The following is a 12044-nucleotide window of genomic DNA, read 5'->3' as shown; positions in this document are numbered from 1 at the left end:
CCGTTCATCTTTCGATGGACATTTAGGTTGCTTCCCTGTCCTGGCTATTGTAAATAGTGCTGCAGTGAACATTGGGTACATGTATCTATTTGGATTGTGGTTTTCTCAGGGTGTATGCCCAGTAGTGGGATTGCTGGGTCATATGGTAGTTCTATTTTTAATTTTTTAAGGAACCTCCATACTGTTCTCCCTCTGTCTCTAATATTTTTTTCCCTTTTGTTTTAGGAAACTTGATTTACAAGGTATAGGGGTTCTGAGTTTTAATGATAGCTCTGCTATTGATTTTCTCAGCTGTGAAGGTCCTGCATGGTTTAAGCATAGTCAGATGTCCAGTCCAAATGACCGCTGTGTGTGTGCGTGCGTGCATGTGCGTGTGCCCGTACATGCCTATGCACGTGCACGTGCGTGTTTTATAGCCTTAGGAAGCCTTAATGAACTAACAATGATTCTGTACTTAGATCTCTTGAGATAGACTCTAGGAAACTTTTATGTAGAAGGGTAGGGACACTGTTTTTACTTTTGACTAGACAGTTGTATAAATGCGTAGAAGTGGGGTGCATCTTGCATCATCGTAATTGAATGTGCAGGACACTGAAGCACGCCTCCTTGCTGCTTATTTAGCACACTAATATCTGCCTTCACACATCTGCAAATTATAGCCTCGTGGCAGTGAATGCTAGAATTAGTGTTGTAGAGCAGCTCCTATTATCCTCTGGGAGGTGCCTTCCATTGTGACCCTTTTCCCTCCTTTCTGTGTAAGAAACCAGGAAACAAAATGGAAAATCCTGTGATAAGATCGTTTTAAAGGTACAAACAAATACTTGGCACAAAAGTCAGCTCTCACAGCGACGTTAGCTTGCCTGTGTTGTTCCTAAATGCTCTTATTGCTGGGCTTAGCGTAATGGCACACAAACAGTTTCTGCAGAGCGTGTCATTATTCTGGTTCAGAAATAACGTCTTGTGCTCTCACTTCGGGCTCTTCAGGTTGCAAGTAACAGAGACCCACTCCCACCAACTCAAGAGGCAGATGTATTAAAAGAACCTAGTTGGTCCCATGGTAATCCTAGGGCAGGAACCACTTTGTAGTCGGAGCTATAGAAATTGGAACTGGGAAACAGAAAGCAAGGGTTTTTTTTCTGTGTAAGTGGGTTTGTCAAGTCACAGCCCCTCAGCCCCACTCTTGTCTGTAGACTGGCAGCCTTTTTAGGGCAGCTTGTTTAGGGCAATGACAGGCACTCCAGGCCTAGATCATCATAACTCTAAGTGTTTCTTTTTGCCTTCTGCCCTGCCTGAGTGTCTCCATCCTGAATTCGCACAAGATGAATTTCATCGGCTCAGCCCGTCTTTTTGCCCACAACCGCAGGTTTTAGGATTCTAGTCAGCCTGTGGATTGGTCGCCCGTACCTTAGACGTTCTGCCCCCCACTTCTCCAGTTGGCTGCGCTTTGGGCAGTGGGAGAGGGTCTAGCACTTCAAAAAAAACCCTGATGCTTCCCACTCGAGATGGGTTTTGGGTAAGTGATGATAGACGTACCTTATTAGAATTGCTTTGTGACTTAAAAGCGTTTCTTTTTTTTTTTTGGTTGCGTTGGGTCTTCGTTGCAGCGAGCCGGGGGCTACTCTTTGTTGTGGTGCATGGGCTTCTCACTGCAGTGGCTTCTCTTGTTGCGGAGCACGGGCTCTAAGCATGCGGACTTCAGTAGTTGCAGCATGCGGGCTCAGTAGTTGTGGCTCGCGGGCTCTAGAGTGCAGACTCAGTAGTTGTGGTGCGTGGCCTTAGGGCTTGAACCCGTGTCCCCTGCATTGGCAGGTGGATTCTTAACTACTGCGCCACCAGGGAAGCCCTTAAAAGTGTTTCTTAAAAGCAGCATACATTGTAAAGTAACCATACTCCCATAAAAATTAATTTTAAAAAATAAATAAAATGAAGGAGTAAAAAAAAAAAGCAGCATACCTATGACTCTAATGCTTTGTGGTCGTTTACGTTTATCTTGTTCAGGCATTGTTTTTTTTGTGTGTTTTTTTTTGCGATACGCGGGCCTCTCACTGCTGTGGCCTCTCCCGTTGCGGACCACAGGCTCCGGACGCGCAGGCTCAGCGGCCATGGCTCACGGGCCTAGCCGTTCTGCAGCACGTGGGATCTTCCCGGACCGGGGCACAAACCTGCATCCCCTGCATCGGCAGGCGGACTCTCAACCACTGCGCCACCAGGGAAGCCCCAGGCATTGTTTCTTAAACTCGAGCTTTATGGTTTTGGATATCCTGTTCATGTTTGTTTTCTCACTCAAATTTCATCTTTGTCCAGTCTCTTATAAGATATCTGTAAACAAACAATGGCATGTATTTGTGATAGAGGCTAATATTGGGTTGGCCAAAAAGTTCATTCGAGATCATATGGAAAAACCTGAATGAACTTTTTGGCCAGTCCAGTATCTGATAGCAGGGTTCTCTGGTGAATTTTGCATAGCTTCTAATAAAAACATCTAATAAAATAGTGTCCATACACTTAAATTTTCCTGTGTGCTTCTTAAAACTGATTTGTGGCTACAGTGGATCTGTTGGGCTGGTTGCCATGTGAACCTTCACCTTACTCTTTATGGCTCAGTCTTTTTTAGTTTTAGTCTTATGTGTTTATAGTTTGGGTATTATATCCTGGGGAAGTAGAAATGTGCTACACCTACAGTTTTTTTTCTTTTTTTAAAATTATTTATTTATTTGGCCATGCCAGGTCTTAGTTGCAGCACGTGGGATCTTCATTGAGGCATGTGGAATCTTTAGTTGCAGCATGCAAAGTCTTAATTGTGGCATGTGGGGTCTAGTTCCCTGACTAGGGATCGAACCCGGGCCCCCTGCCTTGGGAGCATGGAGTGTTAGCCACTGGACCACCAGGGAAGTCCCTACCCCTACATTTTTGTTCGTTACTTTATCATCGGTACCTTATTTCCCTTGAAAACAGGTTCTTAAAACAATGAAAGTCACTTACGTTCAGTGGCAGTAATAATCATTTCCTGATATTTCATTTTAAAGATTGGGTGGTAAATAGTGACTCAAATATATTGCAGATAAAAGTAATTTGATAAATTATCGTATTTTAAGATTTTGGTTTCTTTTTAAACAATAGAAAAGTTTTATTAGAAAGCTTATTGTTAGTAGAACTTGCATTTTACTCTAGATATAAAGGAAGTGAATTTTTAAGCCAGTAGTTGAAGTTTGGTTGTTATGTTGGTGATTTTTTAAAAACTTTTCCATTCTTATGGTACTTCACTTAAACAGAAGTATCCTATTTGAGTATATATGTGCTGTCATACTCCTCAGTACTCCATGATCATTCATGGCCTGGGAGTGACAGTGATAGAATTAGCATGACCCAGCCTTGACTTTCTAGGCCAGTGGTCTCCAAATCTACCTTCTCTTCAGACTTTTTGAAATTTGTGGATTCCCAGGCCTCAACACAGAGCTACTGCATCAGCACCTCCAGGGGTTCATTTAACCTATACTTCTTTTTTTAACTTGCTAATGAATTCTACGCACACACACGGGTTTGGGAACCACTCTAGCCCACTAGTTCCCAGTCTGACCAAAAAGAACATCTCGAATCAGTATAATTGATTGAACCTGGAGAACCTTTGCATGGGCAGGATTGTTCCGTTTAACAGATGCTCACTGGGTGTGTATGGTGCCCAAGGCATTATGATATGCCCCGGGAATTTATAAGATGCATGTGAATATAGCTTTTACCAGTACTGCCCCCAGAAGACTTTTGGCTGGCTGGTATATGTGAGTCTCATTGTCGTGTCTTGAGTTTTTCAAGGATCATAATGCAGTTGTCAATGACAGCATTGATACACTGTAATTTGTGGTAATGCTTGAAAAATTCTTACTCATGTGGTTTCAGGAACCATATTGAGTCTTTGAGTTTCAAGTTGGCTGCATCTATCTGGACTCTCCTATCTTCCACATGTTACATTTGTGTCATACTTTCTCTTCATAATGCCATGAGGAACTAGCACATTTAGTGGAGTTGGGCTCGTTTCCTGTTTTTTGGTGAATGGAAGAGCAGTTTAAACATCTTTAAAGGTGTCCTATCCTTGGAGGAGTTGTTTTGTGGAGACGTATTGACATTTTATATGGATAAGGAAGCATCATTTGTAGATTTCAGTATCTATTGGTTTAAGTGTTGGGAGTTCTTGGTCAGCTTTGTGCTGTTATGTCGCTAGGTGGAGATGTAGCATTGTTTGGTGGTATAGCCACAGCACAGAGAGTGAATCTTGATTTTTCCAAAAGAACTGTACAGATGTTTGATGAGTTTTACTATACCCTACAAAAAAACTTGCGAACTTAATATAATTCTAAATTGTAATTTTCTTTGTTAGGATTTAACTACAGTCCACTTTGATGTCTGTTTTCACACCAATCAACTCTTTTTAAATTTTTTTCTCCTTTTGCTAACGTTTCCTTTGGCTGTCCTTCATTATTTCATCTTGTCAGAGAGATTCTGATGTCTCTATCTGTGGTTCTTTATAGTCGTTTAATTCTCTTTTTTTAATATGAATTTATTTATTTATTTTTGGCTGTGTTGGGTCTTTGTTGCTGCACATGGGCTTTCTCTAATTGCAGCAAGGGGGAGCTACTGTTCGTTGCGATGCGCAGGCTTCTCATTGCAGTGGCTTCTCTTGTGGAGCACGGGCTCTAGACGTGCGGGCTTCAGTAGCTGTGGCACGTGGGCTCAGTAGTTGTGGCTCGCAGGCTCTAGAGCACAGGCTCAGTAGTTGTGGCGCATGGGCTTAGTTGCTCCGCGACATGTGGGATCTTCCCGGACCAGGGTTTGAACCCATGTCCCCTGCATTGGCAGGCGGATTCTTAACCACTGCACCACCAGGGAAGTCCCTATAGTGGTTTAATTCTAAAAGTTTAATAAAATGAGAATTTTTCCTCTGAGGTCAAATATTATGTAAAATTTAAACTTAGTAGCAATAGGAGGGAAATGAACCAAACCTTATAGTCTGAACATACCCTAATCTTATCTTTTGTATTATTGTAGATTGACATTGTCAATTTTTAATGTATTTAAATTCTGTCAGGCTTATTTTTCCCCCTTTCTTCCTTCCTTCCCTCTTTCCTCTTAACGCTTGAATCTTAATTATCTACTCTATGCACACTACTGACATGGGGAATATAAAAGAAGTACAAACCTGTCTCCAAAGAGCTGATATACACTTGAGGACATTGCAAATGCAATCATGAAGCATTTTAAAGTAATTTGAATATCTGATCTTCAGAAATTGTAAAGGTGGAACTTAAAAAATCTCACTTTGGAAGACAGTCTGGCTGTCCTTCAAACGTTTAAACATACAGCTGCTATATGATCAAGCAATTTTTCTCTCCTAGGTCTATACCCAAGAGAAGTGAAAACACATCTTCACTAAAAAAACTTGGACATGAATGTTCATAGCAATATGAATGAACATGTGAACGTTCATTTGTAATATCCAAAAAGTGGAAACAATCCAAATGTCTGTTGATGGATAAATGAATAGACAAAATGTGACATATTTGCATAATACAGTATTAATTCAGTAATAAAAAGGAATGAAGTACTGATGTATGCTACAACATGGATGACCCTTGAAAACATTATGCTGAGTGAAAGAAACCAGTCACAAAAGGCCACATATTGTATGGTTCCATTTATATGAAATGTCCAGGATAGCAAACCTATAGAGATAGAGCAGATCCGTGGTTGCCTAGGGCTGGGTGCGGGGGTAATGACTGTTCATGGTTGTGGAGCTTCTTTTGGGGGTGATGAAAAATGTAAAATTAATTGTGGTGATGCACGCACAACTCTGCGAATACACTAAAAATCATTGAATTGTATGTGCACTTTAAATGGATGATTTGTATGGTGTGAGAATTGTATCTCCATAAAGCTGTTTTTTAAAAAAAGTAGATCATCAAAAGGTTTAAAATTTATCAAACCAAGGAATATTTATTGACTAGCTAACAGGCATGAAATAAGTTCTATGTGAGTTATGAAACAAGTGTAAGACAGAAACCCTGACCTCAAATTGTTTACAGTTCAAGAGAAAAGCACACATGCAGTGTAAAATAATGCACTGTAGCTTTCTGAATCTGTTCCCCATCTTTTGGATGTACCTTCCTGAATTCCCTCTTCTATTCATCTCTGTAATGGCTCTGATCTTCTTATCCTTTGTCCTTTTTTTTTTTTTCCTTTCAAAAGCAAACTGTTCCTCCTCAGACTTTGATAAAATAACAGCCCCAACCTGTTACCTTTAACTAACTTAAAGGACATTTAAAAAGTGTTTTAATTTTATTGAAGTATATTTGATTTAGAGGACATTTCAAAGCAGGAGTAACGTCTCCAATAACTTAAATTGTGTGGCTCGTGGAAACCTGTTCATTTCGCAAATACTTGTTGACGTTTAATTTACAAATAATTGGCAAATCTTAAGATGGTTGCCATTATTATTTTTGAAATTACAGCAAATAGCTTTTTGGTACAGTTTAGTCAGGTTGCATGCTGTTCAGAAGTATAGTCTTGAGTTTATAGATTTTTCATGAAAAATGGCTCTTAGGAATATTTAAAAGTTAAAGCCATGTTTAGTATAAAGCTGGCTATGTCATCATTAGTGCAGTATTTTGATATTGTTGTGGTCATTAAAACTGAAAGAGAAATTTTGGTTCAGTTATTGTAATTCTATTGTAGCCAGAAAGGGCTATTTTTTAAGGCAGTAGTTGATTAATTCTAAATCTGTCGGGTTACAGATTGTCCTTGTTTCTTTATTCTATTGAGTCTGTCTGTCTGAGTCCATGCTGTTAGTGCAGCAGCTGAACTTTTCTCTCTCTTTGCAGATGCATATGAAACTGCCAAGATGCTTTGTGAACAGTATTATCTGGTAGCTCCAGAGCTGGAAGTTGAAGAATTCAATGGTAAAAGAAAAATAATTTCAGCCTTAAATACAAAGAAGCTGACTAAAAAACTGATTATACCTGAGCTATATTTCAGTGAGATCCTAAAATTGTGCTGCTTTTTCATCTTTCTGTGTTTTTTTTTTTTTTTAAATTTATTTATTTTTGGCTGTGTTGGGTCTTCGTTTCTGCGCAAGGGCTTTCTCTAGTTGTGGCAAGTGGGGGCCACTCTTCATCGCGGTGCGCGGGCCTCTCACTGTCGCGGCCTCTCTTGTTGCGGAGCACAGGCTCCAGACGCGCAGGCTCAGTAGTTGTGGCTCACGGGCCTAGTTGCTCCGCGGCATGTGGGATCTTCCCAGACCAGGGCTCGAACCCGTGTCCCCTGCATTGGCAGGCAAACTCTCAACCACTGCGCCACCAGGGAAGCCCCTCTTTCTGTGTTTTTAAAACCTTTTTTATATCTCTGGTCAGTGAGTTTTTGTACAGGAATGTGTTCTCTATTAGAGCTCCAAGCTCTTGGAACAGAAGTAATCAAGGTGGAAGATGCACAGAGATGTAAATAAGCAGTTCTCAAAATAACCAGTGCAAACAGTCAATAAACATGTAGAAAAGTGTTTACTAATCAAAGAAGTACAAAGAAAAACATAGAGGAATGCCATTTTTGTCTTTCAAAGTGGCAGTGATGAAAACATTTTAATGCTTTGAATTGCTGCCCAGAAAAATACTCTGTCCCCCAAATTTACACATTTCTGATCTACGTTTAAATCGGTATAGCCTTTCTTTAAAAAAAACAGGCTAACAGTGTTCTTTCTCTTTGGCCCAGTAAGTTAAAGTAATAATGGTTATATTCTTTGGTCCAGTAAATAAACTTCAGAAGATTTATTAAGAGAAAATAGGGACTTCCCTGGTGGTCCAGTGGTTAAGACTCTGCGCTTCCATTGCAGGGGGCACGGGTTCGATCCCTGGTCGGGGAACTAAGATCCCGCATGCCCCTTGGAGTGCCAAAAAATAAAAGCAAATAAATAAAAAATATGCGAAAGTCATGAAAAATTTTTTAAATCTGTCAAGAACCAATACTTAAAAAAAAAAGGAATAAATACGCAGACGTAGAGAATGGACTTGAGGACATGGGGAGGGGGAAGGATAAGCTGGGACAAAGTGAGAGAGTGGCATGGACATATATACACTACCAAATGTAAAATAGATAGCTAGTGGGAAGCAGCCGCATAGCACAGGGAGATCAGCTCGGTGCTTTGTGACCGCCTAGAGGGGTGGGATAGGGAGGGTGGGAGGGAGACGCAAGAGAGAGGAGATATGGGGATATATGTATACGTATAGCTGATTCACTTTGTTGTAAAGCAGAAACTAACACACCATTGTAAAGCAGTTATACTCCAATAAAGATGTTAAAAAAAGGAAAATAGAGATGTGCACAGATATATGTATAAGAATGATGATCAGAGTAGTTTTCTTACAGAGAAAAATTAGAAAACAACCCAAGTTTTCCACAGTAGGGAATTATTGAAATAAATTCTGGTATACCCATAAGATAGAATACTATGCAACCATTCAAAACAATGCTTTAAAGAATATTTAATGTTTGAGAAAAGTTGAGTTTTTAACCACAGGCTATAAAAGCTTGTAATAGTGCAAGTTCATTGGATAATAAGTCGAAGGATTTATACCACCAAAATACAAACAGCAGCTCTCTGGATAGGGGGGTTTTAGCTAATTTTTACATTAGTTGTGTGAAACTATATTTACATGTCACTTTTATTTTTTTATTTGTAAGTTATGAAAGAGACATACTTATCTCTAAAAATACAAACATAAATATAGAGTAAAAAGTGAAAGTCCCCACTACTCTGCTCCCATACAGAGTTTTGTGTTTTACATAAATGAGGCTAAAACCATACATGTTCTTTAACTTGTGTATTTCACTTCACCTTAAAGATCTTTGCATGTATTAGTGTCATTTAGAGATTATCCATAGTGTAGATTATCATAATTTATTTGATCGTTTCCCATTGGGTGGATTTCTGATTTTCCCATATTCCATATAATGAGGCATGAAGGGGTGTGTGTGTGTGTGTGTGTGTGTGTGTGTGTGTGTGTGTGTGTGTGTGTGTGTGTGTGTATTTGGAGCGTGGGAAAACCTGTGAACGTGTGGAAGTATTTCTGTAGGCTAGATTCTTAGAAGTGTGGAACGACTGAGTCTTAGGGTATGGGGTCTTAGGGTATGGCATTAAAGATAAACCACATTCCCTCTCAAAAATATTCCAAAAATCGATTTCTCTTATACTCGGTTCAGAATGTGAAGACTTCAGGCTGCCATCCTGGGACAACTGCCCCTACGTTGTACTAGGAGGTGTGGAATCGATGCCACTTTCAAAGTCTGTTGGGTTCTCTGAGAAGAGTTGCACCCCTATTTTGAAGAAATATACCTCTAGCACCAAGTGGATTTTGCTTGAGTATTCCTGAGTAGAAGCATCTTAATATTCTGTTTCTTCCTACTGGCTAGGCGGAGCCTGACCTCACTGTCCTGATTTCTGTCTGTCAAACATGGAACTTAAACTCACCGGTAGTAATTAATTGCTCGTTTGCATGAATGGTAACCTCACTCACTCTGAAGGCCAGAGCAGCGAGCCTGGTCTTGCTGATTCCTGGGTGCCAGCCAGGTCAGCACGTTCCTTCCCAGCGAGGCTGTCACAACGGGCAGTGCACCCCACCAGGGGAGAAGCTTTCCAACCATTTTTGACACTGTCTCATGCGTGATTTTTGAAGCCCTTTTTCCCATCACTAAGAGAAATGGTGGTTATAGGTAGCTTCTAGTTTCCTGTTGCTTTGGGGGATGTATTTACGATTTCTATTATTTCTTGAATGCCAAAGCTCTTTGTGAGTGTGGTTAAGCACTGCAGTTGAGCTCTAACAAGCTCCGTGTTAGAGACGGAGGTCAGAGGTTGGTCCTGAACACCTTAAGCAGACGGGCTTTGTCACGGAGAGAGAGTGTGTGTGACTGTTTTCCGGCGAGGAGTCAGATCCAGATTCTGTGGATTCATTTTCAGAGCCCGTGTGAACTAGCATAGCATCCCCTTTCAGGATGCTTCCATTCTCCTGTGCTCTGCACTTCAGAGGACCGTCGCTGCCATGAATCCCAAAGAACAGTTTGCTGGTACCTGAGAATTTAAGTTCTGTGAGTTTGCCCTATGATCTCTTTTCCTGAAGTTTCGATTTCTTCCTTTCCCAATGCAGACCCCTGAGAAAGTAGTAAATAGGATTATGCAGAACGTACTGTGTGAGCACCATCATTATTTACGGTCATCACTAGCGTTCTGAATATTGGGAGCTAGCTGTAGTAAACTTCTTTTTTATTTTTTTGGTAGTACATTTCACAGGAAGATTAAAAACAACAGAATTTTATTTACCTTACATCAGGTTTCAAATATTGCTGATTAGCTACCCGCGGCAACCCACGTGGGTTGCTCCAAAGATGGGTAGCCATTCTACCGTGCTTGTTCTCAGCATTCTCGTTCTCTTGAGAAATCGGTTGCCAAAGCATTAAGCAAATAAACCTTTTTACCTTACATTCTCCGCATCCGTATGGTAAGGCAGCGTGGCTTAGAGGGAAGAGGTGAACTTTGTAGCCAGCCAGGTGGTGGAAATCTGGATTCTGACACTTAGGAGACAAGTCACTTTGCTGCTGTGACACCCACATTCCTCATCTGTCAGGTCTCCTTGTGAGGTGAGAAAAGGATAATGTTTCTAAGGCCTCAAGCAGAACGCCAGGCACGTGCTGGACATTTAATAAAGGGTGGTTACTGGAAGTCAGGGTTGACTTGGGAAAGATAAGACGGATGGTTGCCACACTTGCATTTTTTCACCATTTCTGGATTAGTCTTTCCTGTCAAGAGGGTTGATTTATAGCTTCAGGTTTTGTTGGAAAAGTAAAGATTTCAGTTCGCACTATGTAAATTTTGTTGTAAGAGAGTTCGTAGAAAAGGTGTGCGTCTATCCTGGAGTCTTTGACCTCTAGTTTTCTCAAATTGGATACTTTTGTGGATATTTTTAGTCAGGTGGTTCTACACGAGAATAAGAAAGCCATTACTGGTAGCGCTGTTAACACTGTCGAAATTAATGTTTTAGTAGTGGTAATAGCCAACAGGTATTAGCTGCTTACTATGTGGCAGGCTCTGTGTAAACTAGTTTATCACTGTTATCTCATTTAACCCTTATGTTAACCCAGTGAAATATGTACAGTGCTCATTTTAGAAACGGAATGCTGGAGGCCCAAATGTGTTAAATTCCTATCAGTATGCAGCCCTCCCTTGGTGTCTGCAGGTGACTGGTTCCAGGAACCCCCGGGAATTCCTAAATCTATGGATGCTGAAGTCCCTTATATAAAATGGCATAGTGTAGTCAGCCCTTCATATCTAAGGCTTCCACATCCATGGGTTCAACCAACCGTGGATCAAGCTTCTCTTAAATGAATTTTTTCTGCTTAGCCACCAGTATTTTTTTTCATGCATATAGGAGAACTGTCTGAAGATAAAACTCTTTATATCCTATGTAGAGTTTTTGGCATTTATTAAATGTCGTTTCAACTAATGGCATTTGGAGCAATGACTGTGCAAATAGGGACTTTATTATTTCTTGAGTCTTGAGCATGAAAAACCTGCGCCATTTTTCCATTGACTTTTTAAAATGTACCCTTAGATGGAAAATTCATATTCCATTTATGTCTTATTTTAGAAAGCCAGCCAACATCTATTAAGGGTCTACTATGGAAAAGCTCCTCGACCCAGGATTAGGGAAGAGTCATGGACAAAGACATTTGACATGGTTTTAAAAGGAAAGAAAGGGACTTCCCAGGTGGCACAGTGGTTAAGAATCTGCCTGCCAATGCAGGGGACACGGGTTCAAGCCCTGGTCCGGGAGGATCCCACATGCTGCGGAGCAACTAAGCCCGTGCACCACAACTACTGAGCCTGTGCTCTAGAGCCCACGAGCCACAACTACTGAGCTCACGTGCCACAACTACTGAGCTCGCGTGCCACAACTACTGAAGCCCACATGCCTACCGCCCATGCTCCGCAACAAGAGAAGCCACCACAAATGAGA

General features: G+C 40.9%; 1 protein-coding gene across 3 annotated transcripts in view; it reads left to right on the top strand.

Moving 5' to 3' along the window:
- Positions 1-12044, top strand: part of PDK3 (pyruvate dehydrogenase kinase 3) — a 128895-nt gene that overhangs the window by 101672 nt on the left and 15179 nt on the right. For 2 of the 3 annotated variants that reach the window (XM_027096732.1, XM_027096730.1), the window contains exon 6: positions 6870-6947. The exons of the other annotated variant lie outside the window; for it this stretch is intronic. In XM_027096732.1, the coding sequence (XP_026952533.1) occupies positions 6870-6947 (78 nt within the window). The remainder of the gene's footprint in view (positions 1-6869; positions 6948-12044) is intronic. 3 annotated transcript variants of the gene reach the window in all.

This window comes from Aethalodelphis obliquidens, unplaced genomic scaffold (genome assembly GCF_003676395.1).
Source record: "Aethalodelphis obliquidens isolate GAN/ISIS:26980383/991018 unplaced genomic scaffold, ASM367639v1 scaffold107, whole genome shotgun sequence".
NCBI classification, from domain to species: Eukaryota; Metazoa; Chordata; class Mammalia; order Artiodactyla; family Delphinidae; genus Aethalodelphis; species Aethalodelphis obliquidens.
This window is presented reverse-complemented; position numbering and strand designations above follow the sequence as displayed.